The sequence below is a fragment of the Procambarus clarkii genome, chromosome 4 (genome assembly GCF_040958095.1).
Source record: "Procambarus clarkii isolate CNS0578487 chromosome 4, FALCON_Pclarkii_2.0, whole genome shotgun sequence".
Classification (NCBI taxonomy): Eukaryota; Metazoa; Arthropoda; class Malacostraca; order Decapoda; family Cambaridae; genus Procambarus; species Procambarus clarkii.
The window spans coordinates 45,584,669-45,608,604 of NC_091153.1; the positions used below are offsets into that span (position 1 = coordinate 45,584,669).

At 43.0% G+C, this 23,936-nt stretch overlaps 1 protein-coding gene across 1 annotated transcript in view; it reads right to left on the reverse strand.

The window, feature by feature from the left end:
• Positions 1–16,085: 16,085 nt before the first annotated feature.
• The window catches only part of Mettl3 (methyltransferase like 3), a 35,364-nt gene continuing 27,513 nt past the window's right edge, over positions 16,086–23,936 (reverse strand). The window contains exons 9-11 of the mRNA XM_045732856.2: positions 21,805–21,952; positions 17,812–17,987; positions 16,086–16,619 (exon numbers count right to left, since the gene is read on the reverse strand). Of these exons, the coding sequence (XP_045588812.1) occupies positions 16,508–16,619; positions 17,812–17,987; positions 21,805–21,952 (436 nt within the window). The 3' untranslated portion in view covers positions 16,086–16,507. The remainder of the gene's footprint in view (positions 16,620–17,811; positions 17,988–21,804; positions 21,953–23,936) is intronic.

Sequence of the window (23,936 nt, forward strand, 5' to 3'; positions counted from 1 at the left end):
AAGTGTTCGTGAGTTAAACGTGTATGGCCAATATGTAACCTCGCCAAAGCAGTTTCCCACCGCCAATTACAGTGGTAGAAGGAACACCATAGGAACACACTATCCTGAAGAGCAAGCAATTTGTTACCAGTAATAGAAAACCAACGACCCTGCCAATGGCCACCAACTGAAAATGAATAACTGGGTAGAAGTCGAAATAAGAAACACCTTTGCGGGAATTGAAACAAGTCCAGATGCTCCTTAGACTCAAAGTCCAAGACTCCTTAGCGGCAGCATCTGCACACACATTTAAGGAAACGCCAATATGGCTGGGAACCCAGCAAAACTTGACTGTCTTAAAATGCTGGAGGGAAGGGGGAGAAAGAAGACCATCGAGTAGTTTGTTGATACGTGTATGGCCGACCTAGCGCAGGGTGGCACGGTGACCGCGCCTCAGTTTACCAGTGCCTCCCACCTAGTGACAATCCTGCTTTAATTCTTTGTAAAGAATTTCAATGTTTTTCGGATTTTTGGGTATTTGAACATAAAAGTTATTATTATGTATCTTGCCATGGGTCCCAAGAAAGCTAGTGGTAAGGTTCAATTCAAGAAAACACACGTGAGGATGACCATAGAGGAAAATCAAGGGATCATTTGTAAACATGAAAATGGTACACGGGTTGTTGAACTGGCTAGGCAGTACAACAAATTTATGTCAATCATATGCACTCTTAATTGCTTAGAAAACGATATGCACTGTTATTTGCTTAGAAACAGGACATTATGAGTGCTAAAGTGGCAAAAGGCATATCAACAACCTTAACCTTTTTAAGGACACTGTGATGCCTTACTATGGATAAGTGTTACAACGTAGGGAAAAACAAGCCTCTATGGATAGATTTTTGGTGAGAAAAACCAAGCAGTGAGCCACAAGCAGGTCCTAGTGGTATGCAGGCAAAACATACCAAAAAGAGAGAGTACCCTAGAGAAGTCATCATGATGATCATAACATCAGGCAGTGCACTGCCTGATGTTATGATGGAAGGGGACTCCCCTTCCAAACACTAACACCTCTCCTCCCCCCCCCCCCCCCCTCCCTCCTCACCATCTTCCATACACCAACAAGTCATCAATAAAGGTAAGCAATAACGTACATACTTTAGTACTAAAGATTTGGCTGAATTATATAAAAAAAAATTCTTTTAAGTTAGATAAAATTTTTGGGGGGTGTGGAACGGATTAATACAATTTTCATTATTTCTTATGAGAAAATTCACTTCGGCTTACAAATTTTTGGGTTACGAACCATCTCTGGGAACGGATTAAATTCGTAAGCTGAGGTACACTATTTGGAGTCTTAAATTACCACTTTTTATACCGAAAATATGCAGATTAGTGAAAATGACAACTGGTCATATTTTGCCCAAATCCCCCTGCAGTTTTCAAAATACGATTCCTATCGGAAATATGATCCTTGAGCATTCTTTTTTTTGTGTGTGTGTGGGGGTGGGGTGGGGGGGGGGGGGGAATTCAGGGTGATCGCACATATTTGGAGTTTTAAACTGGGAAACATGGGGTAATAATAAAAACTATTTTTCTATATTTTTATTTCTCCTGAACTTTAAGCAACTCTATAAAAAATCATCTGCCGAGGCGTAGAAACATGGCATGTTTACATTCTGGGCTGTCCTCGGGTAGATACTTGTCATGGAATCCAGAGAGAAACTCCTCCACCTTGAAGCCAAAACGCTGATACAAAATGATACACATTTCATTGTGTATGAGTTATTTTTTTTTTTAATTCTACTTAAAACTAACGTAGATATATGACCGAACCTAACCTACCCTACCTAACCTAACCTAACATACCTTAACCTAAGCTAAACTAATATAACTAGGTCAATAATTTATGTTCTTAATATAATAATAATAATTCAAATTGGAAACAAATTACTGAAAATAAAGAAAATCACTCGGCCTATTAGGCAAATCGGGCCTTGCATAGTAGGCCGAGAAGTGCGTTCTGGCTACTAGGTACGACATATATATATTGTATATATATAAATAAATAAATGGTAGCCAGGTCATTTTTCTATAACTTTTATATCCTGCAATATTTAATTATCACTTTATTAATACTTTTAAATAATTAACACTTTTTTTTGGTAGTTTAAAGTTGAAGCAGAATGTCATAGGCTGTGTGCCTATGAAAGATGATTTATCAAGTGGGTGGAACCTTTAGATCATCCCTTCCTGTGATTGGCTGTTGTGGTGCATGTCAACAAAGAGTTCCTACCAATGACATGCCAGCACGGGAATTTTTACTTCAAGACCTTATGGGCTGCTGTTGCGCTATTAATGGTGCATGGGTGACGCAACAAATGGCGCTAGGGTGTAGGATGGCGCATTTTGTAGGGTGACTTGTTAATGGTGTAATTTGATGTCAATAGATGGCAGAAGCTGTATCTTATGGCTACTGTTGACCAGCTGGTCAATAGTGCTCTTTTCTGCCGAGAGATGGCATCAGCTGCATTATTATTATTACTTCCGAATTGCATTTAAACATTGACCTACAAATCCCGTAGCTAGATAAGGTTTTATATTACGTAACTGGAGTTCTGCAATTACCTTTTTTTATATACTGTTGAGTTAGAATAATATAATGTTTGGTTAGGTTGTTCGTCGTATATCCGTTGTTAACTGTTGCTGGATTTATTGTAAATTATATTAATTGTTCAGTTAATTGTAATTACCTTGTTTCATTAATTGTTGTTCTTAACTCCCTTTAGTTGGCGCCAGTGTAGTACTCTAATGTACTCCTCTGCTGCACTACTCTACTGTACTACTCTACTGCACTACTCTACTGCAATACTCTACTGCAATACTCTACTGTACTACTGTGGGGGAGAGTGGGGGAGTATGGGAGAGTATGGGGGTTGGTGGGGGAGAGTGGGGGAGTATGGGGGAGAGTGGGGGAGTATGGGGGAGAGTGGGGGAGTATAGGGGAGAGTGGGGGGAGTATGGGGGAGAGTGGGGGAGTATGGGAGAGTGGGGGAGTATGGGGGAGAGTGGGGGAGTATGGGGGTTGGTGGGGGAAAGTGGGGGAGTATGTGGGAGTGGGGGAGCATAGGGGAGATTGGGGGACTATGGAGGAGTATTTGGGAGAGGGGGGAGAGTATTGGAGAGTATATCCTAGTAGGATTTGTAAAATTTCTAGTAGGATTCCTAATAGGATTTCTAGTAGGATTTCAAGTGGACTCCTAGTATGATTTCTAGTAGGATTTATAGTAAGATTTCTAGTAGGATTTCTTTGTGATTTCTAGTAGGATTTATATGGGATTCATTGTATGATTTCTAGTAGGATTCCTAGTAGGATTTCTAGACAGATTTCTAGTAGGATTTTTAGGGGACTCCTAGTAAAATTTCTAGTAGGAATCCTAGTATGATTTCTAGTAGGATTTCTAGAAGTATTTCTGGTAGGATTTCTAGAGGATTCCTTTTAAGATTTCTAGTAGGATTCCTAGTAGGATTTCCAGTAGGATATGTAGGGGATTCCAAATAGGATTTCTAGGATTCCTAGTAGAATTTCTATTAGGATTTCTAGGCAATTTCTTGTAAGATTACTAGTGTTGTTCCTAGTAAGATTTATAGGGCATTATTTGTAGGATTTCTAGAAGGATTCCTAATAGGATTCCTAGTAAGATTTTAGGTGGTTTCTAGTAAGATTTCTAGGGGATTACTAGGAGGATTTCTAGTAGGGTTCCTATTAGTATTTCTAGTAGAAATTCTAGTGGATTCCTATTAGGATTTCTAGTTGGGATTTCCACGATATTGTAGGATTTCTAGTAGGATTACTAGTAGGATTTATATTAAGATTTCTAGGTGATTTCTAGTAAGATTTCTAAGATGAATTCTAGTGGGGTTTCTAAGGGGATTCTTAGTAGGATTCCTAGTAAGATCCTACTAGAAATCACAGAAATCCTACTAGAAATCCTACTAGGAATTTCCTAGAATTCCTACTAGGAATCCCATTAGAAATCACCTACAAATCCTAATGGAAATCCTACTAGAAATCCTACTAGGAATCCCCTAGAAATCCTACAAATCCTACTTGGAATCCTACTAGAAATCCTACAAGGAATTCCCTAGAAATACTACTAGTAATCTTTCTATAAATCACCTAGAAATCCTACTAGAAATCATACTTAGATTCCCTTAGAAATCCTACTAGAATCACCTAGAAATCTTACTGGAAATACTACTAGTAATCCCCTAGAAATCCTACTAGAAATCCTACTAAGAATACCCTAGAAATCCAACTAGAAATACTGCTAGGAATCCCACTAGAAATCTAGAAATTCTACTAAAAATTCCCTAGAAATCCTATTAGAAATCACCTAGAAATCCTACTAGGAATCACCGAGAAATCCTACTAGAAATCCTAACAATCCTACAAGAAATCACCTAGAAATACTACTAGAAATCTTCATATGAATCCCCTAGAAATCTTACAAGAAATACTACTAGGAATCCAACTAGAAATCACCTAGAAATCCTACTAGTAATCCCACTGGGAATCCTCTAGAAATCCTACTAGAAATACTACTAGGAATCTTAGAAATCACCTAGAAATCCCACTAGGAATCCCCTAGAATTCCTACTGGAAATACTACTAGGAATCCTATTAGAAATCACCTAGAATTCCTACTAGAAATCCTACTAGAAATTTCCTAGAAATAGCCTAGAAATCTTACTTGGAATCCTACTAAAAATTCCCTAGAAATCCCATTAGAAATACTACTAGTAATCTTTCTATAAATCACCTAGAAATCCTACTAGGAATCCTACTAGAAATCCTACTATGATTCCCCCTAGAAATCCTACTAGAATCACCTTGAAATCCTAGTAGAAATAATACAAGTAATCCCCTATAAATCCAACTAGAAATCACCTAGAAATCCTACTAGAAATCCTACTAAGAATCCCCTAGAAATCCTACTAGAAATTCCACTAAGAATCCCCTAGAAATCCTACTAGAAATACTGCTAGGAATCCCACTAGAAATCATCTAGAAATTCTACTCGATATCCTACAAAGAATCCTACTAGAAATCCTACTAAACATCCCCTAGAAATCCTATTAAAAATCACCTATAAATCCTACTAGATATCCTACTAGGAATCACCTAGAAATCCTACTAGAAATCCTAGCAATCCTACTAGAAATCACCTAGAAATACTAGAAATCCTCATATGAATCCCCTAGAAATCCTTCTAGAAATACTACTAGGAGTCCCACTAGAAATCTTACTAGAAATCATCCTAGAAATCCTACTAGAAACCTTACTAGGAATCCTAGTAGAAAACCTACTAGAAATTCCTTGGAATCCTACTAGAAATCATACTAGAAATCACCAAGATATTCTACTAGTAATCCTACTAGAAACCTTACTAGGAATCCTAGTAGAAATCCTACTAGAAATCATCCTAGAAATTTCTATTCTAGCATAATATAGCATAGCTTAGCATAACATTGCATCACTCTCTCCAAACTGACTCACGAGAGTTCAAATTATTAAAAGGTTAGGCACACCACAAGATCTTAATTATTCAAATTGACTGATGACTTGTTATAAATGTAAAACATTTCTTTATTGCATGTTAAATGTGTTCTTTATTATATGTTGCAGTGTGCATCCATTGTTTTATTCAAGTATATAAATATTCATTGGTGTTGTTTAGAGAGTTAAATGAACTGTTGGAAGAGTAAGGAATTATCAAAAGAAGGCACCAAACCGGGAAGGCTATGTAGCACCATCAAAGTGCGAAATAATCAGAGGGCGCTAATTATCACCAAGAATGCCAATACGAGAACAGAAACACATAAGGCGAACGATATCAAAAGTATCCGATTCACCAAGAATTCTATCGAGGGACAAGTGACCACGAAGGGGCGGTCTGAAAGCAAGACACACACTTGTCCTGGAAGTCAGGACATTCAACAAGGATATGCATGACAGTAAGAGGGACAATGCAATTAGGACAATAAGGAGCAGGGCGGTGCTCCATCAAGTGACCATGAGTTAAGCGAGTATGGCCAATACACAACCTCGCCAGAGCCGTTTCCCATCGCCGGTTACGGTGGTAGGAGGACAGCCACGAGGACACACAACTCTTAAGAGTACGCAGTTTGTTACTAGTAACAGACGACCAACAAGCCTGCCAACGGGCAAGAATGGAGGAATGGATAACCGGGTAAAAGTTGAAATAAGGAATACCATTACAAGAGATGGGACAAGAGCGGACAGCTTCCCTGGCGGCAGCATCCGCACGCTCATTTAAAGAGACACCAATATGGCTGGAAACCCAACAAAACTCAACCGACTTAAATTTACTGTGAACAGGAAACAGCCAATGCTGGATCTCGACAACCACTGGATGAACCAGATTAACCCTCAAACCGCTAGGGGTCCAAATGGATTTAACACCCACAGGCGCAACAAAAAAAAAATTCAAAAAAATTCTTTTGTCTAATAGATGTGTTCATTTTTGTTCCCTGATCACCGAAAAAAATAACAAAAAAATCGTAGGTGGCACATTTTAGCCGCAATGGGGTAGGGAAGTGTGGCAAAAAAAGGGGCGCTGACAAAGCCTTCGCCAGACGAGGTCTACTCCGCTCGAGCTGTCAGGCGGCAGTTGCAACAAATATATTATTACCTAATAATTTCAATGTCTCTGATTTTTTCTTAGTTTTTTTGCAGTAATATTATTCAATAGAGTGAATTGTGATATATTTATATAATAAAATGTGTGAACCATCACTGTACTCAAAATTATGGTGTGCATATTAGTGATTCAATTATTATGTTCATAAAACAATAAACAAATAGTTTTGCTGTTATCACATTATATACACAGGTTATATATAGGTATCTGCATGTTTTGCTCACCATAACGAACCACTAAGTTGGTATTGTGAGTCAAAATGTAACGAGGAGTGACCGCCACACACCAGCCAGCCACTCGCTGCCATTCCCTCCCTCAACAACACCTCACTCGCCCTCATTCTCCTCCCACAATACTGTTTTTGCATTTATTCACTATACACAGACGTTATATATAAGTATTTACATGTTTTGTTCACCATAACTGTACATCTACGCTTGTATGGTGAGTAAAGGCACAAAGACGTAGCTACTCACACAGTCAGCTGGTGGCGGCCGCCCTCAAGGCCAGACGCACTAATATTTTTCCTCCAACAATATTGTTTGTGGTGTTATTACGCTATATACACACATTATATATAAGTATCTACCTGTTTTATTCACCATACCTGTACAAATAAGCTGGTATAGTGCCCAAAGACCACAGTGGCCACCAGTAAACAACATGACAAGTCAGGTGCGTCGTACAGACGACACACTTCCTTCACCAAAATGGCGGCTCCCAACCTACTCCTCTTGCTGTTATTACACTCTATACACACGTTATATATAAGTATCTACATTTGTGTTCACCATAGCGAACAACTAAGCTGGTATGGTGAGTGCAGTCAATAAAAGGTGGCCACACAGTCAGAAGACGACGCCACCACCCTCCCTCCCACAGCATTACTCCTCCCTCTATGGAGCACAGCGCTAAATATCACCACAATCCTGCTATCAGAATCCTGGTCAGTTTTATCACAGTCAGGGGACTTCTGTAATACTATTCTGTAATACTATTCTGTAATACTTCTGTAATACTTCTGTAATACTATCATCGCTAAATAATAGCAATATTATATTATTGTATTATATTATTGTATTATTATTGTATTACTTATATTATTGTATTATAGAAGTATTACTTCTGTAATACTATTCTGTAATACTCTGTAATACTTCTGTAATACTTCTGTAATACTATCATCGCTAAATAATAGCATTATCATTTATATTATGGCATTTGTAGGCGATGCTGTGGTCACAAGCTGAACAGCGGTACTGTGACCTCGTGCTGCGTGCGCCAGCCTTGGTGGCTTGCTCAATACTCAAGCTCTTACACCCAAGAATGTTGGCCTTTATTTTTTTTCTAGGTGGCATCTGGTAACTATTGGTCGTGGCTGTACTATAGCTGCCCCTATCCCAGGCGGGGTGTTTAAATTATAGCGCTAGACACGAAATCATATATATATGATATGAGCGGTTTAAGGGTTAAAGGACCCGAGAGCCATGAGGGCACTACGAGAGTCGCCAATCTTCCTTTGTAATTGTTGTTAACGAGAAAGCAGGAGACAAAGAGCATAGAGAATAGCATAAAGTTCCGCTGTGAAGATAGTCTCTGGAGGTAAGTGACACATAAAAGTGCAATCAGGAAAAACAACAGAGTAGCCAACACTGTCCACAGACTTAGACCCATCGGTGAAGACGGAAACGGAGCGGGAGTGAGAAGAAAAGTGCTCAAGAAAAAGGCGTTTTAGAACCGTAGGAGGGGTAAAAGCTTTAGTGACGCGGGTTAAGGACGTACAAAACTGCAGAAGGGGGACTCTCCACAGGGGCAAAGAAGAAAGAACACGAGGAGAAATATTAGAAATACGAATGGAGAGAGAATCCGGTTGTCTCACTTACAATGGTGTGAGACAACCGGACAGAAAGAGAGAAAGGTGGTGAAGAGGAACAGGAACCGCAGGAGGGGTAAAAGTTAAAGCATGACAGAGGCGAGAGGAAGGACGTTGCATGGACCACACAAGATAGCGAAGACAGTAGCGATCACGGCGGTCCTGGAGGGAGAGGAAGCCAGTGTCAACATACAAGCTGAGGACGGGAGTCGAACGAAAGGCACCAGAACAAAGGCGCAACCCAGTATGGTGCAAAGCATCAAGATGGTGAAGAGTAGAAGGAGAAGCAGACGAGTAAGCAGGGCAACCATAATAGAGCTTAGACAGGACGAGAGAGGAATGTAAAGCGAGTAGAGTGCACCTATCCACTCCCCAAGAAGCATGGGACAACACCCGAAGGAGGGTAAGGGCCTTAGAGCATTCAACACGGAGGTAAGAGACCTGGAGCGACCAAGACAAACGAGTGTCAAAAATCAACCCCAAAAGCTTCGCTGAATCTTTGTAGTCAAGGGGATGACCATAAAGTGACAAAGAGGGACGAAGAACGACCCGTTTCCCCGTAAAAGTCATGGCACAAGTCTTAGTAGTAGAGAACTTGAAGCCATGATCAGTGGCCCAAGACGACACGGCATCAATCGAAAGTTGAAGCCAGCGTTGAAGGAGAGGCAAATCATCACCCCGACAGCAAAGGGTAAGATCATCGACATAGAGAGCAGAGAAGACACCTGAAGGAAGAGAGGAAAGAAGACCATTGAGGCCAACCAGAAAAATAGTAGTGCTCAGAACACTACCCTGGGGCACACCCTCGCATTGCTGAAAAGAGGCAGAGCGGTACCAAGCCTCACCCGAAAGGAACGACGAGAGACGAAGCTGCGGAGAAAGAGAGGGAGATAACCACGAAGGCCAAAAGAATGAAGCTGGGATAGAATATGATATCGCCAAGTGGTGTCGTAAGCCTTTTCCAGGTCAAAAAGGATAGCAACAATGGAGGTCTTCGCAGCAAAAGCAGTACAAATATAGACCTCCAAGTCCACCAGGACATCTGTTATGCTGCAGCACTTGCAGAAACCAAATTGAGAAGGGGAGAGGTGTTGATGGTGTTCTCAGAACCACATCAGACGAACGTTAACCATACGTTCGAAGAGTTTGCAGACAACTTGTGAGGGCAATAGGGGGAAAGTCCTTAAGGGATGTTCCAAGAGACCCTGGTTTGCGAACAGGGAGGACAACAGCATCGAGCCAGTCCTCGGGGACTGACGACGACTCCCAGATCCGATTATACAGACTCAGTAAATACCGAGACGTGCATGGAGGGAGATGGCGAAGCATCTCATAATGAATGCCATCGGAGACCGCTGCAGTAGAACCGCAGAGGGCCAGGGCAGAACGAAGTTCAGAGAGAGAGAAGGGATCGTTAAAGGGAAGTCGAAGATGAGTACAGAAATCTAAAGGACGAGAATCAAGGACAGGTTTACGAAGAAGGAAAGATTGAGGAAGATGAAAACCAGAGCTAACAGAAGAAAAGTGGGAACCCAGTTCGGTAGTAACCTGCAACTGGTCCGCCACAAGAGTACCACGGAGGTGAAGGACCGGTGAGACATCGGGAACAAACTTACCCGCTATCTTGCAGGATATGCTTCCAGATCTGCGGCAGAGGAGATTCAAACGTAATGGAGGAGACATAAGATGCCCAACATTTATGTTTAGCCATACGGATGGCCCTTCTGGCCACCGCACTTGCCTTCCAAAATAAAAGAAAAGAATCGGCCGTCTGCCAACAGCGGTGTCTCTTCCAGGCTGCACGCTTACAGCGGACAGCCCGAGCACAGTCTGCATTCCACCAGGGAACGCACTTCCGTGGTCCTCGAGAGGAAGAGCGAGGAATAGAGCAGAGGGCAGCGTCGAAGACGGTGTCGTGAAAAAGGAGGAGAGCGCGAGGAAGAGGCAGAAGGGAGAGGTCAGAGAGAGCAGCACTGAGGGTAAATAGGTTCCAGTCTGCTTTAGCAAACTGCCACCTAGGGAAGGAGAGGGGAGGGTGAAAAGAGAAAAAGGTAACAAGGATGGGGAAATGGTCACTGCCATGAAGGTCATCAAGAACCTGCCACGTGAAATCTAAGTACAGGTAAAGAGAACACGAGCAAAGAGAAAGATCAAAACAGGAAAGGGTACGAGTCTGAGAATCCAAATGCGTGGGCTCACCAGAATTCAGAAGAGACAGGGAAGAAGAGAGGATGAATGGCTCAAGAAGGCGACCCCCAGGTGTTCGTCAGAACATCACCCCAAAGGGAATGACGGCAATTGAAATCACCTGGCAGGAGCACAGGCTCCGGCAAGGAGTCCAGTAGGTGTTTCAGATCGGGAAGAGAAAGCGGGACACTTGGGGAGAGATAAATGGAACAAACGGTGTACCATTTCCTCACAAAGATACGAGCAGCAGAACAATGGAGAGGCGAAGGAAAAAGTAAGGGGACAAAGGGAACATCAGAGCGAATCAAGAGAGCAGAAGAGTTAGGAGCCCCAGCAACAGCTGGTGGGGGGAGGGGGGGAAGAGACAGAAAGGAATAGCCACGAAAGCAACCAGGACAAGCACCAAGCATCGGCTCCTGGAGACAGACACAAAGGGGCGAAAACCGCGAAATCAGAAGTTGGAGTTCAAGGAAATTGGCATAATAACCCCGAACGTTCCATTGAAGAATAGACATCGACGAGAAGAGAAAAGACAACAACAGAAAACAAGGTAGAAACAAAGGTGAAAGAGGAACATAGCACATTAAAGATCAGGGTCAGGATCAGAGTCAGCAAAGTCAGGGGGGAAGGCCATGGGTAAACTGAGCAAAGACGGAGGGAAGGAAGCGGGAGAACAGACCAGAGGTGGACGGGCGAGGTCCAGAGAAGGGGGAAGAGGAGGAGACAACCGAGAGGAGCAGTCAAGGACAGCAGCAGGAGGAGTAGAAGAAAGAGGGGAGCGCATCTCAGCAAAGGCAGCAACCGAGAGGGAAGTGGGGGCCAAAGAGACCTCCATAGCAGGAACTGGGGGGCGCAACCACCAAAATGGGAGGGGAAGGAGTGAGAGTCAGAAGTAGGGGCCAAGGAAGAAAGCGAAGCCTTCTTACCTGCCAGGGAGGAGGAAGGAGAGGAGCCAGGCTTACGCTTCTGACTCAAAGAAACGGGTGTCCCGGCAACAACGTACTGTACTGGGCAACAGATCCTAGCGTCTCAACAGAAGCAGACACAATGGCCGTTGGGTGAGTGATGGACATCAGCTCACACCGACAGGTGGCGTGGAGAGTCAATAGACTGAGGAGAAGAATGGGAAGAAGGATCAGAGGGAAATAAGGAAGAAGACACAGGAGACACAACAGACTGGGTAGAAAGAAGGGGAACCCCAGACAGAGAGCCATAAGGGGGACCCTTCGGAACAGAACACAAAGGAACAGAGGTGGTGGCGGTGGGCACGTCTGGGTCTAAGGCCCGGAAATGGTTGTGAGACGGAGGAAGGCGGGAAGGACGAGGAGAGGAAGAGCGCAACACGCGAGCATAAGAGACGTTAGCGTAAGGAGGGAGACGGCGAACTTGGCGCCTCGCCTCAGGAAAAGACAAACGTTCCTGGTGCTTCAAGTTGAGGATGGCCGCCTCAAGTTTGTAATGCACACACGCGCAGGAGAAGGCAGGGTGGGCCTCACCACAATTGAGGCAGCGAACCTGGGGAGAAGTGCACTCCGACTTAGAGTGACCCCTCGTCCCCACACACACACACGACAGAGAGAGACAGTACTGGAGCAGCGGAGGATTCCATGCCCAAATCTCCAGCACCTATTGCAGAGCCGAGGAGAGTGAATGTACTCCTGGACAGAGCACCTGGCACCAGCAAGAATGAAAGAGGGCGGAAGGGTCCTACCATCAAAGGTAATCTTCACAACCCGAAGGGGTTGACGGCGACGACCATGAGGGGGACGAGTAAACGTGTTTACCTGGAGGACAGAATGGCCCTGGGCCTCAAGGATATGCTGAATATCATCGTGGCAGTCCTGCAGATTCCGAACACCGGTTGCAACATGGGGCGGGAGGAGAAGAGTGCCAACACTGGCATTCAACCGAGCGTTCTTGGAGACCCGAACAGGGGTCTCGCCAAGGCAGGATAAAGCAGCCAAGCGGGAGGCTGCATCCCGAGAAGGGGCAGCAACGACACGTGAGCCGAGACAGGTGGGGTTGAAGGTAACAGAGGCATCTATGGAATCAACAAGATGCCTATGGAGGGAGAAATCGTCAGGAGGCATAGAATTAAGAGGGAGGAGATCAAAGTATTTGGTCCACGAAGCGGGACCAAACAAGGCTTGATACGTATCAGTACGGGAAGGAATCAAGCGAGGGCGGCTGAGGCGGGGACGACGTTGAGAACCCCCAGAGAGAGGGGGGGGGGGTTAAAAGGCACAGTAGTCACAACGAGAGACTGAGCTGTGCCAGGGGACAAGGTGGTCACCACTGGGGGGCTTGTGGCTCAACCCAACCACAGAGGAGGCAGGGGAGCCGAGGGGAGTAGTCAGGGGGGGACAAAGGAGGAGCAAGGTCAGGGCCCAACGCAGCGGGGGCTACAGAGGCCGGTCTTCCAATACAGTCCGACTTGGGGGCTTGGTCGCCCACCCCACGAGCCTGAGAAGGTACAAGAGGCACATTCATCAACATAAAGACAAAAAGAAACAATTTCATTCACGAATGTGCCCCCACATCTACCATGGAGCCACAATTAGAGGCAGGACACCCAACAAGAAGCTATCGCCGATCATGCCGGGGCCCCCTAGAGGTGCGTCATGAGAATACGCCCCACAAACGCCACCTTAAGAACCGTCAGTCCGTCGAGATCGGGTTCAGTGATGAAAGGGGGATTGACAATAAAAGGTTCCCCTCGCTCGAGACGTCGGGTACTACAGTTCTACGGGTGCAAGAGTATGCCTCCCCAAGCACCCGGGCATCAAAATAGAAGAAGTCCAAAAGAATAACCAAAACAAGCAAAAGGTCGGCAGGAAACGACAAGCAGATAGGAGAAGAGGGGGGAGAAAAACGAAACAGAAGGAAAAAGAAAAGTTGTTCAGCAAAATTAGAGAGGACAGCAGCAGGAGCACAAGGCTACAAAGGGACAGAGGAGTGTCCCAAGAAGCATCACTCCGGCAGCTGCCCACCAAGCCCCCCCCTCATGGCAACAACGACCTGAACAGGGAGGGGGGTAAGTCAGCTAATCATTAAAAGCAAGGCCCTCTTGCTCTAAATTTCTCATTTCGTAGGATACTGTTTGGAATCCACATGAGTGATCAAGTACAAGTTTCTTTCATTTCTATAATTCAATGGTAAGCTATTGTCTCACAAAGACTGAATAACCTTAACTTACTTGCGTTTCTTTTAGTGCTTAAAAATTCCATCATAATATTTGTCTCAATTTCTTATGACTTCAGTTAAATCTTTAATCATTAATATACAAAAGCCTAATTGTCTGACAGACACAATGCTTTCTTCTGCTGTTAGACCAAGAAGAGAATGCCATACTGTGTAATTAAAGTACTATACATTTAAATTGGAACACTATATCCTATCATGCCTCACACCTTCAAGAAGCATCTTGAAATTAATTATCGATATTCTTTGGTATTTTTTTTTTCTAACCATGCTCCAGTGAAAGGCCAAATTTGCCCTTGCTGTTGCCTATTCTATCAATTTGGATAAAAAAATTGAGTCTCTGAATGTACGAAACACTAAAGTTGCGGTCACAACTGCAAGAAAAATGAGAGGTTGGATAACAAGAACCTTCCAAACAAGAGATGCCATGCCAACGATGATACTTTTAAGGCATTAGTGTTCTCTAGTGTGGAATAATGTTGCACACTAACAGCCCCAATTCAAAGCTGGAGAAATTGCTGACCTGGAGAACACGTGAAGATTCTTTGTCACTAGAAACCACTGAATAAAATATCTAAATTATTGGGACCCCCTAAAAACGTTCAATTTGTATTCCCTATAGCACAGGTTGGAGAGATACCTAATGATCTACACTTGGAAAATATTAGAAGAACTGGTTCCAAATCTGCACACAGATATAACATCACATGAGACCAAACGGCATGGCAGGATGTGCAAAAGAGCCCCAACGAAGAGAAGAGGTGCAATAAATATGCTGAGAGAGAATGCGATCAACATCAAATGCTCAGGCCTTTTCAATATTCTTCCACTACACATACAGGACATAACTGGCCAACCTCTCGCAGTGTTCAAGAGAGAACTCGACAAGCACCTTCAAAGGATACCCGGTGACTCATATGTCAGGCTGCAAGCAGCTGCATCAAACAGCCTAGTGGATCAAACCAGCAACCAGGAGGCCTGGTAAGAGACCGGGCTGTGGGGACATTGATCCCAGGAACCTTCAATAAGTTGTCAGGTAGACCCTTTTCTAGGGAAGCCTCAGTTGCTCCCCGTAGGTAAGTGCTGGTCCAGCCAAGCCTTAAAAAGATGCACTGGGGCTCTGAGACACAACCTTGACTACCAGGAACCAGGACCAGAATTTGGCACCCTGAGGAAAGTGGAGTTTGGGGATCAGAGATAAACCCAAAACTAAGAAAACACACAAGGAAGCACAAGCTAAACAGAACAGGCAACTCTTTAAAGAAAATTAGGTACCCATAGATAAATAATTGTTGTTGCAGGGTAAATGTTTAATGGTGATGCACCTGACCACCACCAGATAGCAGCATAGGTTACATGAGGCTCCCATCAGCCCGTTGCTCATGAGCCACCCTAACCAGAACCTTCATCCTTAGGGGAAGAAGGAACAGGGAGGTGGCAGGAAGCTGTCAGAAGAGGCCACCTCATTAAATTCAACAGTTGATTTCCAGGAGGGGCCCCTCAGTAGCTTCCTATAGCTAGTTTAATTGAAAACAGACTTCAGAAACAGAAACAGTAGCATATGACTGGCAGTAAAAATGTTAAAATAAAAGAAATTTCAGGACACTAGAGGAGCAGAAGCCACTCTCAAATGCTTGAGAATGGTGTACAAGAGACCCCTCGCCTCATCAAGGCAACACCCAAGAGAAAGCTCTTTCCTTACCTTCTAGAAAGAGCTACATTCTGGTCCTGATTCCAGGTAGGCAATGGTGGATTTTAGAGGACTAGTGCATCTCCCTAATGCGTGACTGGACCAGCACTTAGCTATGGGAATTAACTGAAGGGCCCTGCCCAGAAATGTAAGTAAGATTAATATTTAAATAAATATATTTTAAATTGACAATATTGCATTTCAAATGCTAACTAGAAGTCAGTATTACTGAAAGCTGTCTAGAAAATAAACTACAGTGTACAGTACATTATTTACCAATATACTGTATAGGCAATTTCGATCAAACTGAAGATGACTGATAATTATAACTAATCACTGATAAAATTATAAGTAATCGCTGATGCTCTTAATTAAAGTTGTAAATTATTTACCTTATTAACTATTTCCAGGATATTTGAAGGAAAAGACATTTAGTTTTCAGGGATTATTTTCAGCCACTTAAGATATATTTTTTCATCAGAGAAATGATGTTAACTATTTCTATATCCAATGTTTAATTAAATAATTCTTATTTTGTGATCATTATCACAATATTTAATAAAAGTTACCATTATAATTATGGATTAAAACCTCATAAATGTATTCTGAAAAGCTATTACAGAAACTTTTGGTCAATTTCTAAGACATTACAGATACTTTATGCACATACTGTAAATATATTAACAATCACAGAAAATGAGAATATCTAGTCTACACAAAACTTAAAATAAATTTCAGCACTTATGTGCTATAATCATATTAATATATATATGTATTTTTTTGTACTGGTAACCCCCATGCAAATCAGAGGTGCCAATACTGTCAAAGATGACGAAATCAAAAACATGCCGATTATTGTGAAGATGGTTTACGACAAATGCCATCTGGATATCTCTCCTTGAAGGCTTTTACAAGATCTTCCTCTAATAAATTGACACCTTCTAGCTGATTTCCAAGTGTGACCCTGAAACAGAAATAAAATGTGTTAATGACCATGAAAACTGCACTCTTCTACTTCACTGGGAATACAGCTTCATACAGATAGGGAAACAGTTTCATACAGATCTGGATGTACAGTACATAAATACATAAAAATATTAGCTTTGAATGTAATGAAATGCCTCTTTGTGGTAGAGCCTTGATGGCTTCTTGTAGTTATCTCAGATTGCTCCATATTAGAAGTCACATCAGTCACTGGAGCTTTGTTTGGCCTACTGAAGACCAGAGCCAGAACCTGGTCCCCAATCAAAGAGGCACAAAGAGCAAATTACATTCCACCATTTCACTGGGAAAACCTCCAGAAAGTTAGAAAAGCTTTACAGACAACTGCTGGATTCACAACACTGAAAGCCTCAATACTGCCAAACAATCCCATAAATGATTCAAGGAAACAAAATAATTTGCTGGAACATGCCAGCCAAACAAGATTTTATCACTTCTGGAAGAGATAAAAACCATCCTAACAAACCAACAAACCTGGAAGGAAGGAAGGGAGGGAGGGAGGGAGGGAGGGAGGGAGGGAGGGAGGGAGGGAGGGAGGGAGGGAGGGAGGGAGGGAGGGAGGGAGAGAGGGAGGGAGGGAGAGAGGGAGGGAGGGAGGGAGAGAGGGAGGGAGGGAGAGAGGGAGGGAGGGAGAGAGGGAGAGAGGGAGAGAGGGAGAGAGGGAGAGAGGGAGAGAGGGAGGGGAGGAGGCAAGGTAGGGAAACAGGGGCGGCCACTGCAGCTCTACCAGTATGAGGCATTTCATTACATTAGATACTGGATTTCTCGGGAACCCCCTTGGTGGCTCCCTGTGGCTAAATAACCAGAGAAAAATGAGGGACCAACCAGGGAGGAGGAGGAGAGGCAGCAGATAATAATTCAAAGAGGAGACAATCGGCTCAGAAACCCAGCATAGCCACGCAAAAAAAAAGTTTTCCAGTTTGTCCAACTCAATAGTGCCGATTTCTACTGTCTAATTTGGTTGTACGTCAGTATATATAGTATGGTCCTCAGCATTACTATAAGTACTAGCAAAACAGGAGGATGGGCCATTATATCCCACAGGTGATGACACAAATTAGTAGAACAATTTTGTGCTTCTGTTCCTTCCCAGAACACACTACTCTAACAACCAATGAAGAAAAATATTAAAGGATAGTATGAGGATTACAAACCAGTTTGGTTGAACATTGTGAGGTCGTCCAAAGAGTTCTAATTTCCGTGTTCCTGGTGAGAGACGTTCAATTATGCCATAAATTTCATCTGGCTTGTGACTGGTAGCTCGAACCTCTGCTACAATGACATCTCCATCTAAACCTCGATTTATCTTTGGATTTCCTTTCATGCCAACCTGGTGAATAGAAATCACATACAGTTAATTGTGTGCCCACTATTACAGGCATTTCACACAAAATAAAGAGGGAATCCAAATTATAAGACTACAAATTATTAGTCTGTCACTACCAGTTCTTCCCCTGCTATCTCCTCTAATCTGTCATTCACAGAAAAGGGGGACACTGTTATTGACTTGGGCTCTATAGAGTAAAACAATGTCTAAGTCTGTGCCACTATGTCTGTTGTCAAATTCTTTATATAACAACAACAACATTCATTTATGAAGAGAAACTTGACTGTGGTGATACCAGGCAAAATGCATACACAACCTGTCAGCAGAGAACAACATGGAGTACGTAGAGGTGTCTTGAGACTAAGTGGAAAAAGTGCTCAAGGAGCTAGGTTGAAACGAGGCAGTTGGCCTACTTCGTGTAGCTTCTGAGGATCAACAGCCCTGCAGCCCGGTCTCTGACCAGGCCTCCCAGTTGGTCGTCTGGTAAACCAGGCTGTTGAACGTGGCTGCTGGCAGCCTGATGTGTGAATCACAGCCTGGTTGATCAGGTATTCTTTGAAGGCGTTTGTCAAGTTCCCTCTTGAACACTGTGATAGGCCAGCCAGTTATGCTCCTTCGTGTAGCAGAAGAGTGTTGAAAAGTCTTGGGCCCTTGATGCTGATAGAGTTCTCCCTCAGCATACCTATTGCATTTCCGATTTTCAACGGAGGTATTTTGCATATCCAACCATGCCTAATAATCTCATGTGATGTTATTCCAGTGTTTAGATTTGGAACCAGTCCCTCTAATATCTTCCACGTGTAAATTATTATGTATCTTCCTTGATTGCACTCTAGAGAATACAGATTTATAACTTTTACTCGGTTCCAATGTCCCAATAATTAAGATGACTTAGAGTGAATTCTAGTGGTAAAGGATCTTTGCATGCTCTCTAGGTCAGCAACTTCTCTGGCTCTGAATAGGACTGTTAGAGTGCAACAATATGAAACCCTAGAGAGCACTAGTCTTAAAAAATATCATCATTGGTATGGCATCTCTTGTTTGGAAGGTCCTTATTATCCAACATGTCATATTTCTTGCAGTTGTAGCAGCTACTTTATGGTGTTTTGTACAAGTAAGGTCTTCTGACATGATTACTCCTAGATACTTTACATTTTCTATAGTGTGATTTGATTCTGTTTTATATATGATTTCCGTTTTGAAATTTTCATTTTTCCATAGTGCAGGAGCTGGAACTTATTTTCATTAAACATCATATTATTATCTGTGGCTCACTGAAAGATCCAATTTACATCCGATTGGAGGTTTGCCGTATCCTGTATATTTTCTACTTGCATGAAAATCCTAGTGTCATCTGTAAATGATGATACAGTGCTGAAGTTTGTATCCTTGTCAATGTCTGATATTTGGAAGAGAAAAAGTACCAGAGCAAGTATAGTACCTTGGGGGGACTGAGCTTTTCACAGTAGATGATCCGGATTTTACTGTGTTGATTATTACACTCTGCATTCTGTTCGTTAGGAAGTTGAAAATCCATCTCCCTACTTTTCCAGTAATTCCTTTTGCATGCATTTTGTGTGCAATAACACCATGGGTCACATTTGTAGAAAGCTTTTGCAAAGTCTGTGTATATTTCATCTGCATTTGGTTGTCAGCCAGGGCACCTAAGGCCATGTCAGTGATCTAGCAACTGTGAGAGACAGTTGAATTTTTTCATGCATGAAAAAATGTAAACATAGCTCCAATCTACAAAAATGGTAGCAGAGAAGATTCTCTTTAATTACAGTAATTTAATTACTAATTTAATTATCAACTATACAAGTAAATTATCAGTCTGTATAGTTGATAAGCGTACTAGTCAGGAGACTAGAAAAAATAATTAAAACCAAATAGGTATAATACCTAGAGAAATGACAGTATGATTTTCGAACAAGATACTGTGTAACAAATCTTCTTAGATTCTATGATAAACCCACAGAGATTTTACAGGAAAGAGATGGTTGGGTTGACTGCATTTATCTGGACCTCAAAACCCAGGGTTTAATGTAATGATATGTCTCCTTTTGGAGGAGCCCCGGTGGAAACTGGAAATGCAAATATGTTAAAAGAAATGCAAGGAAATTCTAGTACTGTACCCTGTATAGGTGGTTACAGTGGAATGTACTGAAAGAATAAGCCATGAAAGCCTCTCTACTGACAATTTTAAGGCTACCTGCTCGATACCTGCTTGATGGGGTTGTGGGAGTTCTTCAACTCCCCAAGCCTAGCCCAAGGCCAGGCTCGACTTGTGAGAGCTTGGTCCACTAGGCTGTTGCTTGGAGTGGCCCGCAGGCCCACATATTCACCACAGCCCTGTTGGTCCAGCACTCCTTGTAGAAAATGATCTAGTTTTCACTTGAAGATGTCCACGGTTGTTCCGGCAATATTTCTTATACTCGCTGGAAGAATGTTAAACAACCATGGACCTCTGATGTTTATAGTGTTCTCTGATTGTGAATATGGCACCCCAGCTCTTCACTGGTTCTATTCTGCATTTTCTTCCATATCATTCACTCCAGTATGTTGTTATTTTTCTGTGTAGATTTGGTACTTGGCCCTCCAGTATCTTCCAGGTGTATATTATTTGATATCTCTCTCGTCTCCTTTCTAGTGAGGACATTTGGACAGCTTTGAGACGATCCCATTAATTTAGGTGCTTTATTGCGTCTATGTATGCCATGTATGTTCTCTGTATTCCTTTTATTTCAGCAATCTCTCCTACTCTAAAGGGGAAAGTGAATACTGAGCAGTACTCAAGAAAGAACAGTACAAGTGATTTGTATAGTACAACCATTGTGATGGGATCCCTGGATTTGAAAGTTCTCGTAATCCATCCTATCATTTTTCCGTCTGATGCAATATTTGCTTGGTTATGTTCCCTAAACGTTAGGTCGTCAGACATCATTATTCCCAAATCCTTTACATGCTGCTTTCCTACTGTGGGCACATTTGATTGTGTCTTGTACCTTGTATTATCTTTAAGGTCCTCATTTTTACCGTAGCTGAGTACCTGGAATTTATCACTGCTAAACATCATGTTATTTTCTGTTGCCCAGGCTAGATATGGCAAAGTATTTGAACATAATGAAAGCTAATATAAAATACAGTGAGTACAGCAAAGATTGCATGCAAAGCAAAGAGAACTAGACCTCACTGTCATGTAGACTTAGTTAAGTAAGCAAGAGAAAGAGGTAGAGGTCAGGGTAATGTAATCCTATGACCTCATTTCTTAAGGTCACACTACAAGTTAAGGTCATACCACAGGTTAAAGGGCCTGCGGGGCCGCTCCAAGCAACAGCCTGGTGGACCAAACTCTCACAAGTCAAGTCTGGCCTCGGGCCGGGCTTGGGGAGTAGAAGAACTCCCAGAACCCCATCAACCAGGTATCAACCAGGTACCAGGTACACCCAGTCCACTGCTCACTTCTACCCACAATGTGTCATTTTTACACAAATCTTACAATTTGTTTCTATTAATAATTGATGTCTTGCTTGCCTTTCTTCCAAGCACTTGCAGGCAATTTTTTAAGTGTTATGGCTTGTTTATCTCCCCTATATCTTAAGATAATTATGGAGCCATCCCTAGCAGAGGACATCAAATTTAGCACAGGAATGTGGTAAAATGTGAAGAACATGCTACATATATGATGGGAGACACTGCATGACGTTTCTATTATGCAAACAGAAAATAGCAGATACATGGAATGAAAATTGGAAGAGACAGTTGTAAAGAGCTGTAAGAAAGGCATCTTAAAAAAAAAATCAACATTAATAAATCTTACCAAACAATGTTCCTTCCCATGATTCAGCCAATGTCCTGTTCTACCAGTGCGGATAATTCGCTGCAATTGATTTGTTTTTACCCAAATAATTTCATCAACACGCTCGTAGCCCCAAAGTTTCAGACATTCTCGGCCTAGCTCCATCGCTCTGTAGATCACACACAATTATCAATCCAATAACTTCACTAATAATTTGTAAATATTTGGCCTATACCTATAAAAGTAAAATATTGCATGCAATATACATATATAAAAAAATATTGGCTCCCTAAAGCTATCTTGCTGAGATTACTCCATATTATAAAGTCACTCCATACTAGAATGGCCCCTGCCTCACAGTCATACCCACTTTTGGGATGGGCTTCAGGAGTCAACCTCAAGGAAAAATCCAGAGCTGGAGCCCCTAAGGCAGTTCGTTGTTGGCTTCTACCTCGTTCTGGCAGCTCCTGCGACGGCACTGGAACCAAGTGTATTGGAGTTTGCCTTGCCATTGGATAATTTCAGCGATGTGGAGAGCGGGGACCTGCTGCATGGGTAACAGCTTCTCCACATCGACCTACCCAGGCTTTGCGCCCTGGAGAGGACACTCCAGCCTCGACAACCAGAGCGCAACTCCAAAGTCATCCGAAACCGCAGAATGCCCACTACAGTGGAACCTTGGGTAATGAACGTCCCTCATATCTACATTTGAAACTGTGTATGGAGTCTGCCTCCACCTCATCACTGCCTAGTGCATTCCATTTGTTAACTACTCCTGACACTGAAAAAAATCTTTCTAATGTCTCTGTGGCTCATTTGAGTATTGTGGTACCTCAGTTTTTGTATTTAATCAGCTGATATTATGGGTGCAAGAGTTTCGGTACAAAATCCACTTTAAAATATCTTTCAATAAATGTACAAGTATGATGAAACCTATTAAAATAGTTTTTTCACAAAATATCCTTGTAAAATAGGGGTGCCTCCAAAGCGAGAGTGTCTCTTTAATGCCGGAAAATATAGTACCTTGAGTGGATGGCTTCAGGCATGGGTAAAACTACTGCATCTCTTTGGTGGGTTTCCCGCCATTTTCCAGTCCTGAAACTGGATTTGCCAGACCTCCAGGTCATGCTTGATCTTTCAAGGCATAACCGGTTCATCCTTTGCCCCTTCTTTTAGATGACCATGTTGTCCCAGATCCTTCTCATGCTCGAGGCAGGCCTTTGGATGATCTCCCTGGACATCCGAGACACATACTGTACTGGCACCTCCCTATAAATCTGAGGTTCAGGGATTGGTTAGGCTCTGGGGTGGCAGACTCTTTCAGGTCCTCCCATTTAGGGTCAATCTAGCTCCATGCATGTTTACACATATGGCTCAGGTTGTGGTGGCCCATCTCCAGTTGCTTGTTCTGGGTTCTGGCCTACCATGAGAACTCGCTGGAGTGGAGCTCCAGTCCGCATGTCTACTAGCCTGGTTCTTTCCCAGCTCACCAGGTTCACGTTCCTTATGAACTGGCGCAAGTCCTAGTTCGTTCCATCTCAGGTTCGGACTTTGATGGGCTTTGTTTGGGATTCTCAGTCAACTTTACTTTCCCTTTCTTGACAGCCTTTATCCGGCTACAGTGCCGCCATCTGTCGGTGTTGAGCTGGCCCCAGGTAACTCTGTGGTTACTCGAGCAGTTGTGTGAGTCTCAACTTTGCCACTCTGGTATATCCCCTGCAAAAGATTTGACCTCTGGGGCTGATTTGGTTTCTCCGGGGCAGCCCCCTTTGCCGCTGCCTTGAGTAATGGGTGCGGGCTACGTTGACCTTTCGCCGGATACCGCATCACCAGTTTCCTCTTTAAGCTTCTCAGAGTTTGGTGCCCTGGCACCATCCTCCACCCTCACTTGATGTCTTCATGGACACCACAGCTCTCAGTTGGTGCTTTGTGGCAGCGCTCACCAGGATGGTCAGGGTCATTGGTTTTCCTTCCTTTGTCATATGCACAGTATAGTTCAGGAGCTTGAGGGTATGTGGCATGTGCTGCAGAAAATTTGGATTCATCTCGAATCCATGGCCCAGCTCCATTTGGACACCTTTTGTATGCGGCGCCATTCCCCGATTGCATGGCCCTCGAGGTAAGACACTTTTTGGATGGATTGATCGAGTTGG